Source organism: Primulina tabacum, chromosome 3 (assembly GCF_025594145.1).
Source record: "Primulina tabacum isolate GXHZ01 chromosome 3, ASM2559414v2, whole genome shotgun sequence".
Classification (NCBI taxonomy): domain Eukaryota; kingdom Viridiplantae; phylum Streptophyta; class Magnoliopsida; order Lamiales; family Gesneriaceae; genus Primulina; species Primulina tabacum.
The window spans coordinates 8,339,709-8,363,357 of NC_134552.1; the positions used below are offsets into that span (position 1 = coordinate 8,339,709).

At 35.6% G+C, this 23,649-nt stretch overlaps 5 protein-coding genes across 17 annotated transcripts in view; 2 read left to right on the forward strand and 3 right to left on the reverse strand.

The window, feature by feature from the left end:
* Positions 1–748: 748 nt before the first annotated feature.
* Positions 749–4,131, reverse strand: LOC142539910 (heat shock 70 kDa protein, mitochondrial-like). Its single transcript, XM_075645667.1, is given in 7 exon segments — positions 749–1,668; positions 1,765–1,977; positions 1,979–2,386; positions 2,452–3,018; positions 3,113–3,191; positions 3,269–3,336; positions 3,928–4,131. Coding segments are annotated over 7 exon segments (2,037 nt in total). The 5' UTR covers positions 4,003–4,131; the 3' UTR covers positions 749–1,041.
* Positions 4,132–11,624: 7,493 nt separating this feature from the next.
* Positions 11,625–13,890, reverse strand: LOC142539911 (uncharacterized). Its single transcript, XM_075645668.1, has 5 exons — positions 13,737–13,890; positions 12,636–12,692; positions 12,332–12,415; positions 12,056–12,225; positions 11,625–11,963 (listed from the first exon to the last, which is right to left on the reverse strand). Exons 1-5 carry the CDS (start codon positions 13,756–13,758, stop codon positions 11,865–11,867), a joined length of 432 nt encoding a protein of 143 aa, XP_075501783.1. The 5' UTR covers positions 13,759–13,890; the 3' UTR covers positions 11,625–11,864.
* Positions 13,891–14,055: 165 nt separating this feature from the next.
* The window catches only part of LOC142538362 (costars family protein-like), a 51,577-nt gene continuing 41,983 nt past the window's right edge, over positions 14,056–23,649 (forward strand). Inside the window, exons 1-2 of the mRNA XM_075643698.1 lie at positions 14,056–14,139; positions 14,527–14,610. Coding sequence (XP_075499813.1) covers positions 14,056–14,139; positions 14,527–14,610 — 168 coding nt within the window. The remainder of the gene's footprint in view (positions 14,140–14,526; positions 14,611–23,649) is intronic.
* On the reverse strand, positions 16,390–22,331 carry LOC142539914 (uncharacterized). Of its 13 annotated transcripts, none has more exons than XM_075645680.1 (10): positions 22,033–22,329; positions 21,610–21,736; positions 20,590–21,147; positions 20,438–20,519; positions 19,779–19,886; positions 18,083–18,209; positions 17,936–17,994; positions 17,761–17,843; positions 17,076–17,187; positions 16,390–16,830 (listed from the first exon to the last, which is right to left on the reverse strand). In XM_075645680.1, exons 3-6 carry the CDS (start codon positions 20,749–20,751, stop codon positions 18,163–18,165), a joined length of 399 nt encoding a protein of 132 aa, XP_075501795.1. In that variant the 5' UTR covers positions 20,752–21,147; positions 21,610–21,736; positions 22,033–22,329; the 3' UTR covers positions 16,390–16,830; positions 17,076–17,187; positions 17,761–17,843; positions 17,936–17,994; positions 18,083–18,162. The 13 variants fall into 13 exon arrangements, 12 of the variants coding, with proteins under 12 accessions (XP_075501795.1, XP_075501789.1, XP_075501788.1 ...); XM_075645674.1 differs by having other exon boundaries at positions 17,936–18,209; positions 20,590–20,939; positions 21,085–21,147; positions 22,033–22,328; XM_075645673.1 differs by having other exon boundaries at positions 17,936–18,209; positions 20,590–20,964; positions 21,085–21,147; positions 22,033–22,328.
* LOC142538234 (methylmalonate-semialdehyde dehydrogenase [acylating], mitochondrial-like) lies at positions 18,314–19,772 on the forward strand (the record flags this gene model as incomplete). Its single annotated transcript, XM_075643599.1, has 6 exons — positions 18,314–18,376; positions 18,510–18,671; positions 18,756–18,834; positions 18,921–19,075; positions 19,242–19,305; positions 19,502–19,772. Coding segments are annotated over 6 exons (612 nt in total), but the record flags the coding sequence as incomplete, so codon positions are not given.

Consider the following 23,649-nt stretch of genomic DNA (forward strand, 5'->3'; position numbering starts at 1 on the left):
GATCTTTCATTTATTTAAAAATAATTTAAAAAAACTCATAAACCAAAAATTCTATCAAATTCTGATCTATCATAAAACCCACTCTACTGTTTGAGTAGGATCTCTTGTTAGACGGTTTCACGAATCTTTATTTTTGAGACGGGTCAACCATGCCGATATTCACAATAAAAAGTAGAACTTTTAGCATAAAAAGTGATATTTTTTCATGGATGACCCAAATAAAAGAAAGATCTGTCTCACAAAATACGATTTCTGAGATCGAACTCTTAACATAAAAAAAATTTATGACAGGAAAGAATACTTCTTCGAGTCAATTCGTGTGCCGCATGATTGGCACTGTGAGAACAGTGCTTAAAGCATTATTCAGATTCGAATTTAGACTGCAGATGTAATCTATCATAGGAGCTTCCAACGAACAATGATGAAATTGATCTGTTGCTTGGACCGCTAGAAAGACATCTGATTCAAAAATAATTTTGTCACAATCCAATACTATGGCACTCAAAAAACTGGACTTAATCTCGTCAATTGACTCAATCAAATTAAGATTGTTGAAAATAATCGATATATTTAATAATGAGATAATTGATATTAATAAATAAAATAATCAAAGAAAAATTGTTGAAAATAATCGATATATTTAATAATGAGATAAATTGATATTAATAAATAAAATAATATTATATTTGAGATAAATAAAAAAATAATATTTATATTTAAGAGGGAGATCGATCACAACCGGCAAAAAAAAAAAAAACCCAACACAGGCAACTTGCTAGAATCAGATTTCTGGATATCACAACATGAAATTCAGAAATAATCCATAAGAATTTCGACATTGATTGATTCCACCAATAATTATTACAAGGGGAAAAAAAAAGATAAAACAAAATTTACTGCTATCGAGTTCCAGGAGCGAAAAGTTCTCAGTAAGCAACTTCCAATACAACCAAGTGAATTGGGTTTCTTTAAATACATATCCAACCAAAACAGAAGATCAAAATTATGTCGTTCATCTATTGCTTTAAGACTCCACCTTTCTTACTTCTTAGCCTCCTCATACTCTGCCTCGGGCGCTTGGTCGCCACCCTCAGAACCTCCAGTGGAGGAGTCACCACCACCGGAACTGCCGGATATGTGTTGCCCAATCTTGGAAACAGCCTTGTTCGCTGCATCAAGCTTCGCCTTAATATCATCAATGTTCTCTGTGGTCATTGCATTTCTCAAATCCGAAACAGAGGACTCGATTTCTGAAACTACTTCTTTAGGAATCTTGTCCTTGTACTCGTTCAAGCTCTTTTCGATACTATAAATGGTGGTGTCTGCATTGTTTCTGAGATCAATCAAAGCTTTCCTTTCCTGATCTTTCTGGGAGTGCATCTCAGCCTCCTTGACCATTTTGTCAATCTCATCTTCTGACAGACCTCCGGAAGATCTAATGGTAATCTGCTGCTCTTTGCCGGTAGCCTTGTCCTTGGCAGAAACAGTAACAATTCCATTGGCATCTATATCGAATGCAACTTCTATTTGAGGCAATCCCCTGGGAGCAGGAGGGATACCCACGAGATCAAATTCACCTAGGAGCTTATTGTCTGTAGCCATCTCACGCTCACCTTGCAAAACTTTGATACCCACTTGGGTTTGATTGTCAGCAGCAGTAGAGAATACCTGAAAACAGCAGAAATTAGGGTCAGGCAAACTAAACTGAAGGCTCAATACACCAAACATCATAATCAAGAAGAATCATATGTTTCGTATGCTCGCCTGGCTTTTCTTAGTAGGAATAGTCGTATTCCTGTTGATCAATCTGGTAAAGATGCCTCCAAGTGTTTCAATACCAAGTGAGAGGGGAGTGACATCCAGAAGAAGCAACTCCTTGACATCACCTCGGAGAATACCACCCTGAATAGCAGCTCCCATGGCAACGGCCTCATCTGGATTCACTCCTTTGCTTGGGGACTTGCCAAAAATTTCAGTAAACCACTTCCTGAACCTTCGGGACACGGGTCATCCCTCCAACAAGAAGAACCTCATCTACTTCCTTGACTGATATACCAGCATCCTTCAAACAACTCTTGCAGGGGGACTTGGTCCTCTCAATCAAATGGTTGACCAGAGCCTCAAACTTAGATCTAGTCAGTGTAATGTTCAGATGCTTGGCACCAGATGCATCAGCTGTGATAAATGGCAAATTGATTTCAGTTTGAGATGTTGAAGAAAGCTCTATTTTTGCTTTTTCCGCAGCCTCTCGAAGTCTCTGCAGAGCTAGCTTGTCCTTTGACAGATCAATTCCATCAGTTCTCTTAAACTCACTCACCAAAAACTCCAGCAAAGTATTATCAAAGTCCTCTCCTCCCAAAAATGTGTCACCGTTGGTTGCTTTCACCTGAATGGTCAATATGTAATCAGCAAAGACAACAAGATTATTCAAATCAAACTTGGTGGACATACCTCAAAGACACCATTTGATATCTCCAAAATAGAAACATCAAAAGTTCCACCACCAAGATCAAAAACAGCCACAAGACCTTCTTTGTTGTTCAGGCCATAGGAAAGCGCAGCTGCAGTAGGCTCATTAATTATCCTCTGCACATCAAGGCCTGCAATTCGGCCAGCATCCTTAGTGGCCTGCCTCTGAGCATCATTAAAATAAGCTGGAACTGTGATCACAGCCTTATTTACAGACTTTCCTAGGTAAGACTCTGCAGTTTCCTTCATCTTAGTCAATACAAACGCTCCAATTTGACTTGGTGAGTACTGTTGGCCATTGGCTTCAACCCAGGCATCTCCATTGGGGGCTCTGACTATTTTGTAAGGAACCATCTTCATTTCCTTTTGTGTCTGTGGATCATCAAAGCGCCTGCCAATCAGACGCTTTGTTCCAAACACAGTGTTGGTTGGATTGGTGACTGCCTGTCGCTTTGCTGGTGTACCGACCAAAAGTTCTCCTTTTTGATTAAAAGCTACCACGGACGGAGTGGTTCGAGCACCTTCAGAATTCTCAATAACCTTTGGATTCTGAAGAAGAAACATGTAACCAGTTAGATGATGATATTTACTAGCACCTGGAACATCAATTTACTCCAAAATAAAATAAAATACAAAACTTAACCTTGCCCTCCATGATTGATACACAAGAATTTGTGGTTCCCAAATCAATGCCAATAACATCATTACCAGCTGGCTTTGTGCTGTCGCATGAATAAAGTGAGTCTAATACCCAATTGCATCTTCCAGAACAACGCAGAAACTGAAAGGAAAAAGTTACCTGAATGGTCTAATAAGGCCAGCCCACTTGTTATTCACAGCCCATGATGGGTTGGTGTTTCCGGTAAACTGAATGAAAAATACAAGCCAAAACGCAGAAATGTAATCATGTTCAAGGCAACCGCCGCAAAAAAACATGCTGGGAAAAGTTCTTTAAGAATAACACAATAAACTGTAATCCTACATATTCTCTGTTGTTCTAATGCATAATGGTTACTTTTAAATGCTTAGGTAAATTATCTAATACCGCCAAATAAAAATTACACCAGATAAATTAGAACCAATGCAAAAGCTAAGGAAACAACCAACAAAGAAGTTGATTCAGAAGCGATTTCGAGCTTAAAGTGAACAGCAAAAACATTGAGGTGCTTCTACTGGTCAGATACCGATACAAAACCCAGAAGACGACGACGGACAGAAAGAAAGAAGAAAAAACATCTACCCAGCTTCAAAGGTGTCCACATCAGAATCAAAATGATCCGAAGACATCAAAACATACACCAAGTTCACAAAGCACAAGGACTCAAAAATCTAACAAACCGTGACACGTATCAATCTGACAAACTACCTAAATAAACATGTATCAACGATAAATCGCACATAATCATATCAAAGAATAATAAGAAAATCAGAAAATAAGTCATCGAAAATGAAGCATACTGTTCTCAAAGCAAAAACCGGAGCTGAAGTAAAATCTCGGCGACGGAGAGATCTGAGAAGGACGGCGGTGGCCATTGTCTGCGACGAGCTTTTCACAAAATCTTCCGCAGCGGTGCTAGGGTTTAGGGTTTTTGGAAAGGGCGGGTCGAGAAAATGAGGCGGAGAAAGAATGCGATTAAAAATATATTAGTGAAGAAATGGAGTACTGCCCAAGGTACAGCTACTTTTTATTTCACAGTAACTCTCATGAAAAGTGTCATGGTGAATTTTGTAATAAGATATTTTTTATTTGACATTAGTTTTCATGATAAGTGCCATGGTCAATTTTGAATGAACATTTCTTGTCAAAATTTATCATAAAATTTTATGTCAAAATATAAGTATGAATTATAGGAGATATATTTGTTGCAGAGATTTGTGGACTTTTTTTAAATAACAAACTTTTGTGGAGTTTATAGATTTGTACGGACTTTTATAGACTTTCACAGATTTCTAAATATTTTACAACATTTTGTAGATTTATTTTGCATGATTTTTATTGACATTTGTAAAGTTTTTCATAGACCCCGATGGATTTTATAATTTATGGTTGTGTTTTTTCTTTGAACTAAAACAATTGAACGTGAATAATTTTTATTTATTTAAAAAAATTATTTATCGATATAAATATTTTTTATTTATTAATTTAATATACGAAAGACAATGAAAAGTCAATACTAAATTTATTATAATTAAACTTCAGTTATTCAAGTCAATTCAATATGTTTATTTAATTAATTATATTTCTAAAAATATATAACAATGTTTTTCAATATTAATAAATAATCAAACTTAAAATAATTTAATTTATTTTAAATAAATTTTTGTATAAAAAATATATCAATTTTGTTTTTGACTAAATGTCTAACAAAACATAAACAAAATAATTATTTGTACATGAAAATAGAGAATAAGTATGCTAAAATATATATATAATCAATATAACTTTATAAAATTTAAATATGTTTAGTTTATTACAATTATCCTTATATATATGTGTTGATAAATGAAATAAATGATGTTAATGATTTTAGTAAATATAATTTTAAATTTTACGAGACATTGTGACTGAGACTCGAAAAATAAAATAAACGATGTTATTAAATTATTGTTAACAATAAAAAAATATGCTTTTAAAAAAATTCAAATAAAAAGAAAAACATACGAAGAAGAAAATATAAAATTTTAATGTTTGTATTGATATTATTTTAATAGAAATGAAAGCGAGTAGATGATTTTGATATTTTTGTCCAATTAAATGTCTATCCAAATCTTTAAGCTGAATGAAAGACTTTTTTTTGACATTTATAGTTGTACATAGGGGTGGGCATCGGGTCGGGTTTCACGGGTTCGGGTACTTCGGGTCGGGTACCCGAAATTTTCGGGTAGCTTATTTAGTACCTGAACCCGAACTTTAATCGGTGCTACCCGACGGTTCGGGTACCCGAAAATTTCCTTTGTAGTCGGGTACCCGATTTCGGATACCCGAAATTTTTGTTTAGATTAACATGTCTTTTAGGATTTTTTTTATTAATGAAGTTTTTGTCCAAATCAATTCAATTGGTCTCAATCGGTATGGATTGTAAATAGGCTGCTGATCGCACACCACCGGTTGAGAGATGGTTTGGCACCGAAAACTAAGCTGTGTATTAGTACTTTGTGGAGGTATTACCCAAAAGCCAAAACTCAGTTCAATGATAATAAGTTTGAAAGACAATATTATCTATTTTAAAAACCACTATATTTTGTTACTATATCTTTTAAAGAAATATCACTTTACGATTTCACACCGAATTGGCGAATTGTACCAAAATTCAACACAACAAGAAAAACGAAAGACTTTTGACATTCATTTTGAAGTGAACATAATACCAGTGTCAAACAAAATGACTCGACCTATAAGAACACATTATGCCAATTGCCCTAGCATATCGCCTGGCTGCAGTTGTAACCATATTGAATTTTCATCCAAGCTACCCCAGGCGATGAACTGATTTGTGCGACAAGTGTGCTCGCTGTGGTTGACTCGCTGCATCATAGAGTTTCATTAATAATTTGCATCAAATTATAAAACACTACAAAGTGAAAAGACAAAGTAGTAAACACAAATTGTTGAGAAGAACGAGAAAACACAAATTGTTTAGATTAACTAGCTCTCCACGCAAAACATCTTCCTGTATCTGAAAAAACAGCTTAATAATGCTAGTAAGCCACAGTCACAATACACAATTATTTCTAGTAAATTGCATTGAAAAGCAAAACATGGATAAGGGTATGCGCATATTAGTATTTACAATCACCGAATATAATGAATTTAGACTTTAAAAACTTACAATAATCGATTGTTGATGTTTTCCATAATTATATATCAATTATGGTTGAATCCTTCCCTGAGTTTGTTAATTCTATGCCAAAAATAAAAAAACAAATAGATTAGTCATTAGAGAATAAAACATAACCATTAAGAATAAATATAGAAAAGTAAAGAGACAAAAAATATGCCTTTCTCAAGGATTTTGATTTCAGCTAAATCTTCCTCCACGCATATAGGCTTAGAATCCAACCTTAGCCAATCTTGGGTACATACCAAAGCTTGAACTATTCTAGGAGAGAGTGAACTTCTAAAAGCATCCAAAACACGACCACCTGTACTAAATGCTGATTCCGAAGCAACAGTGGACACATGAATAGCTAAGATATCACGTGCCAATCGAGAAAGAATAGGAAATCTGGGAGAATTGACTTTCCACCACTGAAGGATGTCAAATTTTCATCATAATCCTCAGGATCCTCACCTAGATATTTCTCCAATTCTGACTTCACATGTTCTTTTTTCCCACCAAGTTTGTATTTTCTAAACTCATCTTTCAAGTATGTTCGAGAAGTCATTGAATTTTTAGGTTGAGAATCTTTTGAAAATGGTGTAGAACCTAATGCAGAACGTACCGGACTTCCTGGAGTTCCATGTGTCACTTTATAATCGAAAAAAATTTCTTGCATTCCACTCTTCACTTTTTCCTTCATCATCGCGCTCTTTCCGATATCATCATACATTGTATCAAATGAAAACTCAACAAACTCTAATTTGTGACGAGGATCAAGAATCACTGCATAATACAACATCATGTTCATTTTTTCAATCGAGCCCCAATACTTGTCAAACTTATCTTTCATTTTTCTTGACATTTCACTTAGTTCAAAATCATCGCTTCCTAACCACTGTTTTAGAAGCATGTCAACAACACTTATTTCATGAAATATGATGTTCGAAGTGACATATAGAGAGCCAGAAATTGCCAAAGTGAGCTTGTAAAAGTGTCCAATAAACTTGACCAACAAACTAGCCCTTTCCCAATCATATTCCGATGGAATCCCATCATACGGTGGTTTCAAGAGATCATTCACTTAGGCAAGATCGATATCGGCATATGAATCAAATGCTCTTTTCAAAGATATTGCAGACTCTAACATTAGATATGTTGAGTTCCATCTTGTAGGTACATCAAGGCTTAACGATTTTTTTGTATCTATCTTTTCGATCTCAACACATTCACAAAATCTTTTATACCTTGCTGGCGAGTTTCGGACATACCTCACTGCTCCTCTAATTCGAGAGATAGCTAAATGTTCGTCTTTCCCTTTCAGACCATCCTGCACAATAAGATTGACAATATGTGCAATACATCGCATGTGTAAATTTTTCCCCCCTAAAATATTTGTTTTCCAATTGTCAAACCTTTTTTGAAAATATGTTATTGCACCATCATTTGATGAAGCATTATCAACTGTGATGGTAAAGATTTTATCAATTCTCCAATCAAGTAAACATTTTTCAACTGCTTTACCCACATCATCACTCTTATGTCCGGAAATCGGACAAAAATTCAAAATTCTCTTTTGCAAAGTCCATTCATCATCAATGAAATGAGCAGTTAGACACATATAATTCACTTTCTGTATTGATGTCTATATGTCTGTAGTTATAGAAATTCTTGGACCATGTTGTTTCATAAAAGACATCAACTGCACTTTTTCATTCATGTATAAATTATAAACATCCTTCGTTGTTGTCATTCGAGATGGAATGCTAAACATTGGACATGCAATTGACATGAAGTGTCTAAAACCTTTGTTCTCAACTGTTTTGAATGGAAGTTCATCGACAATCAACCAATAAGTTAGTGCCTCTCTTAATTTGTTCTGATCAAATTTCCAAGTACCAATTTGCACTTCTTTCGGATCATCTTTTGATGGTTGAAAAGAAATCCGAGCTTGATTAGTTGCAACTACATGAGGTTTTTTTTTACAAGATGCGAAGTGATTCTGTAAAGGTCGAGTCCCATGTATTTTTGGATCTGCCTTGATCTCTCTACAACAATATTTGCACCTACCTTTTTGCACCTTGTCACTTTCACAATAGAATTTTTCAAAGTGTTCCCAATATTGTGATCTAGAGGTCATATCTTTTCTAGCTCTCTTTTTAGACTCGGGTTTCACTTCATCTTTATCACCATCATTATCTAAATCTTCCACAAAATCAGCATCATTGTTCTTGTTTTCATCAACATTATGAGCTTCTTCCATTAGATGATCTATTATACTCTCCATTTACACAATAAAATTCTGAAATACAAAATATTCAATAAGGTGGGCATAAATAATAATTGTGCGATCACAAACAGTAGGATAAGGTCTAGGATAAATTCCTTGCCCTTGCAGCCCGTAGAGCGTAGACAGTAGACAAGAAGATGAAGGAACAGAAACGAGAAGACAAGGTCTAGGGCTTTAGTTTTTTTTCCTTATTTTAAAATATAAAACAATATATATATTACAAATATTACAAAACATTTTGGGTACCCGATTATCATGGCAAGCCACAGACTTCGGGAGGGAAAAGGGAAGAACAAAGAATCCTAATTATCATGGCAAGCCCACGTTTAACAACCCCCAACAAAAATAATAATATTTTACAATCCTAATAATAGTATTACTAGTTATGAGAGATTTTTGCATTATACAATTTAGGTCTATGAATGATTTAATAAGATGTATACTCATTTTTTGAGAAGATGCGGCTGACTGGCTGAGGGGTGACCGGCTGAGGCACAGCGTTGGGAGGGAAGATGAGGCGCAGCGTCGGGAGGGAAGAGTGAACTGTGAAGAGCCGAAGAGTGATTTACGGAGGGAAGACTGGAGACTAAAGACTGAAGAGTGAATTAGGGATTTAGGTTTTTTATTTCTTAATTTAAAATAAAAAACAATATATATAATATATATGGAATTTCGGGTACCCGATTTTAATTTCGGGTAGTAATCTACTACCCGAAACTAACCCGACAGTTTTATATCGGGTTCGGGTACCCGACCCGAACAAGAAATTGAGGAAAATAACCGACCCGATCGGGTCGGGTACCCGATACCCGATAAAAAACGCCCACCCCTAGTTGTACCTTAGGCTTTAGTTCTTGTCTTAATAGAATGACATCGAGCTTTTAAAATTTTATTGACATTTTCAATATCTATAAACTTTTATAGAGTTTTTAAAATTCAAATTTGAATATCACATGATTTTTGAAAACTCTACAAAAGTTTACACTGAATGCTGAAACTCTAAAGGATCAGAGAAAGTTAGCAAAAGATCAACCATCAATGATAACGAAACATATTCATCCCTCACAAACCCTGCACGGAACAAGCATAGTCATGCCGCTCCAAAGTCCCGAGATCGTTCCACGACCAACGACTATATACCCCGATTATTCTATAAGCTCATGGCTCTATTCTCTGGCTCGTGGCTCCACACTTCGACCACTCCAAGTCCCGAGATCTGTTCCCCAGCCCAAGGCTAGGTACCCCGATTATTCTATAAGCCCAGGGCTCCATTTCTTGGCTCGGGACTCTGCACCTCAATCATTCTTTAAGTCCAGAGATTCGTACCTTGGCTCGGGCTCCGCACCCCGATCATTCATTAAGTCTGGGAGACATGAGGCCCCGACATCTTATCTCAAGCTCGGGAGACATGACGTCCCCGATGCTTTTATAGACAAGTTGATCATCTTTTTGTTAAAGTCCAAGCATAACTGATCGGGACAGCGTGTACGACTCTAGCCCGACTATTTAAGGGATGGGTGGTGATGTCCCATTAGAGCTCAGGTCATGGATGACATGTGATATTACATGGATAGCCCAAATCACGGTAAATTTGCAGAAGGAGTTCGTCAGAAACCGGGCAGGAGAATGCCCGGGACATTTTCTCCCCAGGTTATCAGAGGTAGGGGCTTTCATACAAGCTCCCAGACGATTTCTACCCGGACTACCTCGAAAATAGCACCTGCACTCGAGTGCACCAGTATGAGACACCTTATGCTTGACAATCATTACTGTTAGATCCGCATAGGTTGGCGTGTCAGAGAAGTTATCAGAGGTAGGGTATGTGCACCCACCTTACCCTAATCAGCAGGTGGGCACTGAAAACAAGGTAATCATGAGATTTCTCCCTATAAATAGTATGTATGTATTTCATTTGAAAGATTCTGGACTTTTGAGCATTCACATATATCCTCACATATACATACTTTATCTTTCATCTCCACCACCTAACTTAAGCATAGGAGTGACCACGTCGGACATCTCTCCGACGTCCATTCACGAGTTCACTTCTTTATTTGCAGGTTACATTCAAAGCCATATCCCTTGCTCATCTTCCCAAACAAAACTCTTATAAGATCCGGTGGATTGATCCGACGCCGCTCACCTAATCTTCCCGGATCGCATCAAATATGCAACAACTTTGTAACTGATCACCATACTCCAAAGCGCATGTATTTCGGATCCACCCTTTCATTTACAAACTCATTTCACATTTCTTTTTATGTCCAAAAGGGGAAATCTGGTACTCATACCCGCATATTATCATGTGAATCATAAATCACAATATAGCAATATAGATATGCTCCAAGCAATAAAATGCTATATAAATATAGTATGCACATCACTTCCACGTCAATGAGCAACCTGGGAATTTTCACCAATAATCTATCACATTGTAGGTTAAAATATAATAAGTGTCGATAACTTCACTCGTGAACTTCTAACTTAACATGAGAACAAAGGGCAAGAAAATCGACTATAAAAAAAATAAAGGAAAGATAATCATGTAGCGGTGAAGCACACATAGGTTTATAGGATAAATGCTGACAATGTGTATTTATCATCCATGTAAAATATCGAAAAAGTATAAACAACCAATATAAATTTAAGTTTTTTCAACCCCGTGTTTTTCGAAATCAGACACATTTGGGACATTTGCATGGGTTTTATGCATCATTTTTGAAAAAAAAAACAATGCTTTAATAGACATAAATTTCATCCAGGGATTATGTGTTTTTTTATATTTTCATATGCGGGACAAATGCTATTTATCCCTTAGAAGTGCATATTCATGGGCCTCAAACATTGTGTTTCTTTGCGATAAATGATGTCTTAAAGGTATGAAATAAATAAAAAAAGATATATCACCACCATCTGTTTCAAATAAATCTTGTTACATTTTGGTATTCAATTATTTTCCTGACTTAGTAACGTCAAAAATGTTAGAACGAGGGCTTCGACGTACATTTTATATCATTGCACAGTATGAAGTATTGAAGTGTGCAATATGAAGAACCAACAAATATTACATTATTATAAAATTTTGAATTCAAAAGTCTGGGTGATATTCATTATCATAAAGCCAACCAATAGTCCAAATCCAAAACACACAATTCATAAGATTTGAAATAGAGAAACGCAGTTGTGCTTGAACCAACATTTTTATTGCCACAAGTTCAAGCGAAAACATTCCAATGAAAAGGATAAAATTTTGTGACTTGGGCCAAGTTTTTGATTAAGAGCATTTCTTAGGAACTCATCATGGAGCCTGAGCTTCTCCTGCACTCAGCCAACATATCCATATAGAACTGGCATTTGCTGATGTCGCTTCCAAAGTTATTGACGCACTGCAGAAAAAATCATGGTTCCAATCATCAAACCCATCATCAATATCAAGTTAAAAATACGTTATATTATTTTACAGTGCTAATAAGCTTACATCCTGGAATGCCTTTGAGTGCACGGTGCAAGCATCAGAGCCGCCCATGCTGGAGGATGCTGGTAGTGTAGCAGCCTCAGAGACTACTGTTTCATGCTGAATTGTGCGAGGACCCATAACAGCATCGACAGCCCTGTGTGCAACTGCACTTCCAGTACCAAATGCCATACCTGTTGAAGTTAAATATAAAAAAAATGTGCAGTAAAGTCAATCTTCTGTCTGATGGAAAAATGTCCAGGTCGTACATCAAAGCTTTGGCTGGCTTAAAAGGCTTACCTTGGGCTATTGTTGAACCAATGCCTCCAAGCATGGATCCACCAGAACTACTTTGAAGAGGAGCTGGTGGAGGAGCACGATTCACTGCATGAGTTAGACACAAAAATGATAAGCTTGGAGGCAACATTCATCACATAGCATACTTAGTATAGTACGGACATTATATCATTCAACCGAGTCGAATGAGGATCTTATACATAGCTTAAACATTGAATGTCGTCAAAAAACTACCATAAATACCTCCAACCCTGATCTAATCTTGCTTGTAAATTAATAAACGATTGAATGGTTTGGAACAAATTACCTGGTTGAGGTGGGTTCCGAGCTGGAGCCGGACGAGGAGCCGGACGAGCAGATCTTCCTGTAAAAGCAATAATGCGGGTGATTAGAATTGGACTGTGTAAAATTAACAATCAAAACTCATACGATAGCCAATTTAATATATACCTAAATCAAAGCCATAGAAATGCAAACACACATCAACCTATTATCCTTTAACTATTTTAACATGTCAAACATGTAATGCCAAAAGTATTGTCAACTGAAGCAATACAAGAGATAAATACTGGAGTTCTGTTTTCAATGACAAAATCAAAATGAAATTAGCATTACCTTTTTGTTCCCCAAAACCCAATTGTTTCTATGACATCTCCAAACATAATCAATAACTTTCAGTTAAACTCTCATCACTGATTATATTCTAATCCAATAAACTATATTTTAATTTTAAAATCTTAAAAATACCGCATTCTCATTAAAGAGTTACATATCTATAACATACCACTACCATCAACACCTCAACTATGCCTGTAAAATTTTAAAATACCTCCAATACAAGTTCAAGGAGTTGTTTTTTTTTTTAAATATTTAAAAGAATAAATGAAAACAAGTCTAAACATTGATCAACAATTTAGGGGATAATTGTAACAATGACAACCGTGGTGATTGTTTTTCCAACATTCAGAATAACTCTAGCAGAAAATACAAATAAAGGCTGAGCACAATCTCCAGAAACACAAAGCCTAATCCCAATCAAAATCTTAAAATCTAAAGCCCTTAAAAACCGAAGCCATAACCATCAATAGCGAAAAAGAAAAGATCTTTCACAATCAATCACGAGACTTGGAAAATCTTAAGACGGTCAAATAAAAGTCCAGACAAGCATTCGTTGTTCAAAGCAGCACAAATCACATCTAAAATTTGCAGAACCCTAGACCCAGTACACTCGCAATCAATCGAAAATGGAAAATCCCATATGGTCAAAGATGGTTGAAAACATATAAATATATATAATCTAACAGAAAATGAAACAAAACAATCGCAGGGTCAGAGATCGGACCAATATTGATTCGCTTGAGAAGATATAATAATAATAATAATAAAGTAAAAGAAACAGAAAATCAACCTCCGGAGCTACGGCGAGCCATTGTTTCTTTAAGGTTTTGGCTACGAGCAACGAGTAAATCAAGCTTCGATCTTGGTGGCTTGAAATGTATGCCCTAGATAGGAATTTATAGGCGAGGATAAGAATCGTATGCGCTCACCAGGAATTGCAATGGTGTTACGTGTCAATATCTGAATGGTTGGTATACATTTTAATTTCTTTTTTAAAATAAATTTCTCCTTTTAAAAGTTGACTATTCCGATTCAAAAACCAATGGCCTTTTTTTCTATTTATTTTCTCTATACATTACGAAAAAATATCAGAGCATAGTTCAAGAAAAATGCTGAACGTAGAGGAAGAGGTCAGCCGGCTCAAAGAGGAGATCAAACGTCTGGGTCAACCCCAAGCCGATGGTTCCTATAAGGTACAAATTCGAGTGCACCTGAAAACTTTGATTTGATTCACACCCACATTATTTTCCATTATATTACTCGTTTTAGGATGTAATTTGACAGCAGATTTGTAGGATTGCTGTGTTTTTTTTGGTTGATCCCACATTTTTCTCTTATCATTGCTGGCTTTAGGATTAGTCATGTTTGATTGTATTGGTAGATTTGATTCAGATCCATGTTTGTGTATCCCACTCGATCATCATATTCACATTGCATTGCTTGTTTTTGGATGTAACGATCAAGATTTAGTTTTTCTTTAATATTGATTCTGCTCTGGTGGCTGGATTATGACCGAATATCTGTTTATATATTTTCATAATTTCATGTTGATTAATGAATTTATTTAGCTTCGAATGTAGTTGTCTGATTCTCTAGGAATACATATTTTGTTATTTCAATTGTTGGGTCAAAAGTTGTGTGAAGATCAGAGCTTAGATCTTGAGGTACGCCTCTGTGTTAGTTTTTCGGACCAAAATCTTTTCCAGTGTAATTTGTCAATAGTTTGGGCATGAATCGAATTCTCGGGGTAGGGCTCTTACAATAAAAAAGCTACTAGTGAGTTTTGGTGAATTAGTGGGATGCACCATTAAACTAATGGTTGTTCTAAGAAGTGAATTTTGGGATCACTGCTCGATCAAATATACGGATACTATTTGTTTTACAAACATCCAAGCTCTTATTTTATCGATGAAACCTCGTGGAAACTGTTCTATGAATGACGGAGGACTCAGAATAGCTTGAATGCTTTATGGTTTTACAATCATTCTTCCAGTTTATAAACTGATGCAAATTGCTTTATGTGTTGATGGTTTTTCCAAAATAGGCTGCACGATAGGTAGATATAGGCAACCATTCCTCTTGCATTTGAGGATATTTAAGTATTATTGTAAGATGGAGAAATGCCCAGCTTAAGTAAACCTCTCATTCCTTTCATATTTTGCAGTTTTGCATAATTTTACAATATTTCCTGGATTATCTGCACAGTAGGCTGGTGGCGCCAAAATGTGTATGATATGCATCAGGTATCTCGAGATGATAGACAACAACTGAACCGTTGGTGTGATATTGGTTTAGCATATTCAAGAATTTTGTCAAAATTCTTTTTAAAAAAAATGGTGAAATGGTTTAAAAGACGCATCAAATGAATTAACTACATACCATGTGACCTGATTATCCCTCATGGAGAGAGAGTCCTACTCGTTTAATACTTTGAACAAAAACTTTCACAAGTTCTCTTTTTAACAATTTTATGAGTTCTTGCAGCTTTGTGCAAATTTTTATCAATAGATGTAAAAGGTTCTGTATGCTTTAATTCGGTCTCATTATACTGTGGAAGAAGACGAATGTATATATAGAGTGAATGATAAATATGATGTTTCATCTATCAAAACATTGTTTATTTTAATGGGAACACAATTTGCTAATGAGATGTTAGTATTAAATAAACAACTCTTGTGCTGCAATGTTTTCTTTTTGTATTTTCAAGGTCACCTTTGGCGTGCTATTTAATGACGATAGATGTGCAAACATATTTGAAGCTTTGGTTGGAACACTACGTGCTGCAAAAAAACGCAAGGTTTTAACTTATTATGGTGAACTATTGTTGCAAGGAGTTCATGATAACGTTGAAATAACTCTCAAACCCGAAGCGACGTCAAGTGATGTCCGTGTGAAAAGTTAATACATCTTCTAAAGCGTACCATTCCATCTACGGGGCAAACTCGGTGCTCTATTCTATGGAATGAAACACTGTTTGAATATTGTAAACTCCAATATTGTATTCTTTTGTGTTGTATGTTTATCTCTTTTTAACTTTCTCGGATTGAGACTTTGAGTGGTGACCTGTTATGTTAATAGTGTTTAATTTTTATTTTTTAATAAAAGCATTTGCTTTGGCTGCTAAATATAGCACAAAAAAATATTGGGAGATGACAGAGTTACAATAAAAAGAGTAAAATTTATAATCCACAGTTCTGCCATTTATTTAATTTTAGTTCACTGAACTCGTTTTCCATTCTAAACTAAATTAAATTGCCATCGCTTCATGTTTCAATATTTTCTCCAACTATAAATCTTTGTCGATCGCATACTTTTCAAAACATTACGTTTGATTCAACTTATTAAATATCACTCGCACAAATATCAAATTCGAAAATAGCTTAATAATAATTGCCAAACAAAATATTACATGATTTAATACGCACAATAGAAAGTATCTCATGAAAAAAACAATTAATATCCTTTTTATCTCCCAAAACCAACTTTTAAAATCCTTGCCCAAATATTGGGTACAATTTCTCACAAGTATGACCTTTCACTGAAAAATGTATACAAGTGCATGAAGAAACTGAACCAGATCATCAGACAGACCCCTATCTATGAGTTAACGTGAAAGCAACTAGCGAACTGTTAACTTTGCAAGCAGTATAATCTTCGTCAACTACCTACATGTTGAGTCGGAGTCGGCGTAGGTGGGCATTAAGTACCAAAAGAGTTTTAGCAAGAAAATCGTGAAGGAATCTTTTTCGTGTTGAGCCTGATCATATGAATGCTTGGAGTAGGCTCTGAGCAGACAGTGTTTCATCTGGTGTCCCAGATATGGAGACTATTCTATCCGTGGCTCCGGGCTGGGGCTCGAGAATTACGATTTTTGCTCCAGAGATCTATATATCACATATTCACTCATGAAAAACAGTCTATAAACAAAGTTTGTCAATAAACTTTACTGTAGTTTGCATCAAATTTTAATATATGAAATCAGCATATCATCCCCAATGGGAATACAGAGAACTCGATTAAAAGGTCCCAAAACCCCCAAATATTTCATCAGATCATTAATTAAAGCGATGTACAGTGGCTGCTACCTGTTTTCCACGAAAAAACAGGAAGAATATTAACTTTCAGATACCTGTCTCAAACGATCCAAGTGGCTCCCATTTTCCCCATAAACGGAACCAATGGCATACGCAGGTACAACAATCTCCACAGTCGTGTTTGCCACAATTTCAGATCCTCTTACTCTGCCAACACAGATAGAAAAGAAGCACTGAATTTTTCTTTGGACGTTTTGTAAAAGAACTTTCTACATGCAAGCAAACCATGGCCATCTCATGGTATGACATTCATTACACGAGGTAACCAAAAGAGTTAGGGCACGTCATAATATCTTCAATCAACAACTTAGTGTTGAGGGCTCAGTTATATATAATCATAGTTACTAGAGGCGCAAACCAGCTGAACACAATCAATCATTACTCATTGTCCATCAGATCCCAGAACTACCAAATATCAAAACTTCATAAGCATTAAATATCACTTAGTGATGTACTTCCACAGTTCAAATTTGTTTCTTTTTTTACCTTGAAAAAAAACACCTTGCCAATATAAGGTTTGCCTTCTGAAGGTATCAGAAATGACAGAGCAATTACTTAGGATTCCTAGCACTTTTTCACGAACACTCTGTTCATCAGAAATTTCATATATTTCTAAAAATATAATTAAAGTTAACCTAGCACATGTTAGATTGTTAATAACAAATAATAGCGTAAAATAACCGGGAATCCGGGATATTGAAAATCGCAAATGGTACCAACCTGCCAAGTTCCACAACACCTTGAATTGAATGTATCTTTCTGTCCATTTCCATACCACGCCCTTGGTCTTCTCCAGAAATTGTCTGCAAACGATCATTTATCCGACAAAAAATTGGCAAATGATAAAGCTAGATAAAAGAAGTGGTAATGGTGAAAAATATCTAAAAATTCTTACCAATGATGCCAATAAACTAGGCGACAGAAGCCGGTCAATATCGTAGGAAGGTCGATTATCTATACTTTGTGGCAAAGACTTGAGCTCATTAAGATTGTCGGGTGTGACAAAAGATGGATACAACCCAAATGGAAGACGATCTTCTACACTCAAGTAAGGATTGTTCTGAATAGTTCCACTTCCAATTGACGGTTTTGCAGACAAGATGTTATCTCGTAATCTAGCAGTTACCTTACTGAGAGCATCTTGAACACCTTACAAACTCCCCAGTTATCTGAAAAACAGAAAAATCATACAAATGTTTAGGACTTACATAACAACCTTTGGCACAACGACCAAAAAGTAATACTTTTTCGTGGGTAATTATTTTACCCACGAAATCTTATTGGAGGAAGCTTTGTAGATTCACATTCATCTGACTCCATTGATGTCATAAACCCGGTAAGTGATTTTAGATGCTGAAATGATTGCATTGCTTCTTCTTTTTTTTTTTTTTTTTTGGTGTTTATGCATGTGTTCGAGTTTCCTGTAGTTCTTTAGCCCTTCATTTTGATTACTTGACATTTTACCTCAGGCAACACAAGAAGTAGTATCACAAGTACCTCTAACAACAAAGGACGAGTTCAAGTCTGCTGTTTTTGCAGCCAAACAAGCATTTCCATCATGGAGGAACACCCCAATAACAACAAGACAACGCGTAATGTTAAAGTTCCAAGATGTTATTTGTAAGAACATGGTTAGTGGTTTAATTTCTTTGAATATAATTTATTTTTATGTCCATGATATCAATTCAACAGAATAATTTTAACTTTTTCCGTAGGATAAGCTTGCTTTGAACATTACCAAGGAACAAGCTAAAACATTGAAAGATGCTCAAGGTGACGTGTTCCGTGGTCTAGGTTAGTAACCTACGTGTTTGCTGATTCTACTGTTTTGGAGAATAGATAATGACTTTAGTTCTTATTGTTTTTGGGGTTTTGTGAAGAGGTGGTGGAACATGCGTGTGGAATGGCCACTCTCCAGATGGGAGAGTATGTTTCCAACGTGTCAAACGGAATAGATACCTACAGCATTAGAGAACCACTTGGTGTTTGTTCTGGGATTTGCCCCTTCAACTTCCCTGCAATGATTCCCTTATGGGTAAATCTCCCTTTGGTTTCTTATACTTACATATCTTTAAATTGTTTAATTCTTTCATTTATCCTACATTCAGCCGTCTTTATGTTTAATAATTAATAATTTTATTTTATGAAATTTCAAAACAATCCATGGTAATAAGCCATCATTTTCTAATCTCTCGTGTCAGATGTTTCCGGTTGCAGTGACGTGTGGAAATACTTCTGTTCTTAAGCCATCTGAAAAAGATCCAGGTGACTGTTTGCTTCACATCTTTTGTCCTATATACTGTCAGTAAAAGTTAGTCTTTGTTGTGAATATATTACACACACAGTTTTCTCTCAATGATTTCACATGTATCACTTGCATAATGTTTCTAGAATATTTATATGCCTGATTTGCAGCTAAATATTTACTCTGTTTTTCTTTTTTCTTTTTTAACTTTTTCAGGGGCTTCTATGATCCTTGCAGAGTTGGCTATGGAGGCTGGTTTGCCCGATGGTGTCCTTAACATTGTTGAAAAAAACATAATGCTTTAATAGAAAATTAATTTCATGTAGGCATTATGTGTTTTTTTATGTTTTCATATGCGGGACAAATGCTATTTATCCCTTAGAAGTGCATATTCATGGGCCCCAAACATTGTCGACTAAAATCTAACTAATAATCGTTGTCTAATTATACACGAATTAGAATAGTAAAAAAAGCATGATAACTCTGCACGTACCTTTTTCTCCCGTTTCAGCCTTCGCACGCTTGCAAAAGTCCTGTTCTTTGTAGTTGATGCAGACTTCTGCTCCTAGCTTTTTGCAAAGGTGCAGCTCTTCTTCTTTCTCTAAAAAAAAGGTCCATTTAGGTACTATTTTAACTTCTTTTTTTTTTTAGAAAAGTTACTATTTTAACATTTAAAACAACTGAATCGGTTTATTTAATATCGCTGAACTTCTGAAGCATAACATGGGCAAAACAATCTGGTACATTATTATCGCCATACTAGTAACAACCGCAATCTTATGCAATTTTCACCGCACCCAAAGAAATGACATTGGAAAAAATGAAGTCTAACATTAAATTTGATAAAATCAAAGATCAATTGTGGTCATATAGGAAAGATGGTTCAATTCAGACAATGTTTGATACCGCAAACAAGTTACAAGTGAAAAGTTCAAAATTCTGTAGCTCCTACAATAATTGGCAAGTTCATGAGCATAGGAATTAACATGTTTTGTTGTGCAGTGAGGATCACGATGGACAAATGATAACATCCTCCCACTTGGAAGTTGGAATCAGTCGGTCAACAAACAAGTAAAATTGTTCCTTCCTGACATTCTATATTTTTCTTATGGGAAAATTAAATCAAACTGAAAATAATAACCAGTACACTACCAGCTACCGCAAATACTTGGCAAACAACATGCTTAGCATATTGAAGAGCAATTGTGCCAATCCCAGAGGCAGCCCCATGCATCTGCAATTTCTCTCAAAATTAAAAAAATCAACATTTTAAAAATTCAAATCATCGGAAAAAATGGCAATACCAAGACTCTTTTGCCAGCGGTGACATTGGTCAACTTTGATAGAGCATAGACAGTTAACTGTGATGCTAGAGGCAATGCTGCGGCATCAACAAGGGAAACGCCTGAAGGAATTGGCAGAACACGAAATTCTTCAACCGCTACAAACTCTGCATACTCCCCCATCCAAGATATGTACTGTAATCACACAGATAGCCAGGGATGCCCTGTCGGCGCCAAGTGTCATAAATATGTAGTCCAGCCACTGCTACTTGTATGATTACTGTGTCATTATATGTCAAACTGGGGTTTGGAACCTCTTTTATTCTAAGAAGCCCCGGACCACCTCGTCTTGCAAAATCGACAACCTTCATCTGGAGATCGAGTTCAACCAAGGTCCTAATATATTCAGCAATCATAGCCAATATTCAAAGAAAAAAACGAAGCTGCCAACAAAACATATTACAGCGCGGTGTATACTCTATCTTAACTAAGAGGCAACAATGCCACAGAGATCACCTGTTCCCCCCTTTTCATTTCAGCCTCTTTAGCCTGGAGCTCATTCTCTCTCTTTTTCAAATCCTTCATAAGGTTCATTAATAACAATATTATTTCCACCTCTCAAACTCTAGGTTATTTAACAAATTTTAAGGCATACACTGGAACAATCAAGAGGTATATCAACTTTATCCCCACGATCGTAGCCAACAGGGAAGAGATGAAAGAGAATAAAATCCATTCAATAACTAAAAAAGGGAAGAGATGAAAGTGACAGTTCCAAGCCTTAAATTTCATCAGTTCACAGACTTAATAGAACAACCTAGAAATCAATTTATCAAACGAAAATAAAGGGAAATATGGGTTCTCTTTGCAGATAAAAAAGATGCTTCTGAAATATCCTGGAGCAAGTGCCAATCTGCCTTCTTTGCAGAATCAATATGAGGTAATCCATATGGTGTGTGTGTGTGTGTGTTAGAAAGAGAGAGAAAGGAAAGAAGTAAGGAATGAGTAGACGTGGAAAAATCAGAAAGAAAATGAATTTACCTGCATATAAAAGGCACCCCCAGAATAGTTTGAGTTGCCCCTCCCGCGACCTTGATCCTATAGTCACCGGCTCACATTAATAACTGGAATGGCCAAGAAGTGGGTTGCGAGGTTTGTGAAGGAGTCTCTGGATGACCGTGATCAATTAATTAAAGCAATCTCATATGAGTCTTGATATAAAATGCTTCAGTTAAGAAGATCTAATATATATTTTTAATAAAAGATGGCAGCTTTCACATTTCGAAAGAAGTAGACAAGGAGATGGAGGTAACTTTTGCCATAATATGAATAGCAATGAAAAGCTTGAAATAAGCCCACAAAAACTTTAACAAAGTGAAGTCTCGGTCTCATATAAGACGCAACAGCCTACAACATAACAAGTGTCGAGATTCTTCAAATTTTTGGTCTTTAGATGAAGCTTACGTGAACTCCAAAGCCCTAAATTGATTTTGAAAACCAGCGATGGTGGGTGGCGGAATCGGGAAAGAACCAGGTGGCAAAAAAGGGTTCGGATCGCGCAAAATCTAGCCCGAAACTCTCGGTTTGTGCTGTAATCAGAGTCAACAAGTCTTGAGCTGCGGTTAACCTGTCGTTTTCCAACAACTAGGGCTGCAGATCGGGTGGAAACGAAGGGGTGACGGGTTTAAGGATTTGGTTGATGGGAGTGAAGATACAAAGGTGATAGGTTTGATAAATGGTGGCATATATTTAATTTACCGGTGGTTTGCCCATAGATTTGACTCGAATATGGATTAAAAAAAGTTTCAAAGATGACAAACAATTGACCTTAGAAAACACGCACATTTACAAACGATTCAGAACAATCATTTTTCTTATCCCCATTTAAAAAAAAATGTTTAAAGAAAATAGCTTATATTTGATCATAGATTTGACTCGAATATATTTTGATCATTTTCCATGATCATCCAACGTGGATCGTGGATCAACTTCCTCAAATGTGGTCTTCAACTTACCCTTTCCTGCACTTGTCTATTGGGCCTCTCCACATTTTAGGGCTTCTATTATCATTGGGCTTCAAAGATTTTGGCCAAACAAGTATTATTGGTTTCTTTTCTAATTATTTTCATTCTAATTTATTTGACCACTAATACCAAATGTGTATTAAATTACAACCATTATTAGATACATTTTAGACAGGTATTCATAAATTACGTGAACGTTTCATTATTTCCAATTTTTTTGCAAAATAAAAAATTACACAATTAAAATGTTAATTTAAGAAAATCCATTATAGGAGCAGAAGTTCAGCGATATTAAATAAACCGATTCAGTTGTTTTATAATGTTAAAATAGTAACTTTTCTATATAAAAAGAAGAAGTAAAAATAGTAACTAAATCGACCTTTTTTTTAGAGAAAGAAGAAGAGCTGGACCTCTGCAAAAAGCTAGGAGCAGAAGTCTGCATCAACTACAAAGAACAGGACTTTTGCAACCGTGCGAAGGCTGAAACGGGAGAAAAAGGTACGTGCAGAGTTATCATGCTTTTTTTTACTATTCTAATTCGTGTATAATTAGACAATGATTATCAGTTAGAATTTAGTCGACAATGTTTGGGGCCCATGAATATGCACTTACTTCTAAGGGACAAATAGCATTTGTCCCGCTTATGAAAACATAACAAAACAAATAATCCCTGCATGAAATTAATTGTCTATTAAAGCATTGTGTTTTTTTCAAAAATCATGCATAAAACCCATGCAAATGTGCTAAATGTGTGTGATTTCTGAAAACACGGGGTTGAAAATACTTTAATTTATATTGGTTTTGTTTATACTTTTTCGATATTTTACATCACCGCTACGTGATCATCTATGTGTTCCTATATATATATGTGTGTGTATATATATATATATATATTAAATTGAATTAAGGAAATTATAGAAATATCTATAAATATTTTAAGTATTAAAGAAGCAGATAATTGAAGATAGAAAATTAGGGAGAATGAAAGTGATGGAATGTGAAAGTTACGAGGATATTCATAGAACGATTTAGCAACACACAAAAATATTTAATTCAA

Coding starts and splice junctions, on each gene's coding strand:
- LOC142539911 (XM_075645668.1), bottom strand. CDS start 13,758: ATGGCTCGCCGTAGCTCCGGAG. Junction 12,416..12,635: donor TCGGAACCCACCTCAACCAG/GTAATTTGTTCC, acceptor TAACTCATGCAG/TGAATCGTGCTCCTCCACCA. Junction 11,964..12,055: donor ACTCAAAGGCATTCCAGGAT/GTAAGCTTATTA, acceptor TTTTTTCTGCAG/TGCGTCAATAACTTTGGAAG.
- LOC142539914 (XM_075645680.1), bottom strand. CDS start 20,751: ATGGGGGAGTATGCAGAGTTTGTAGCGGTTGAAGAATTTCGTGTTCTG. Junction 19,887..20,437: donor CCAAGTATTTGCGGTAGCTG/GTAGTGTACTGG, acceptor CCTTTTTTTTAG/AGAAAGAAGAAGAGCTGCAC. Junction 18,210..19,778: donor GGCTGAAACGGGAGAAAAAG/GTACGTGCAGAG, acceptor TCTGTTTTTCAG/ATAACTGGGGAGTTTGTAAG.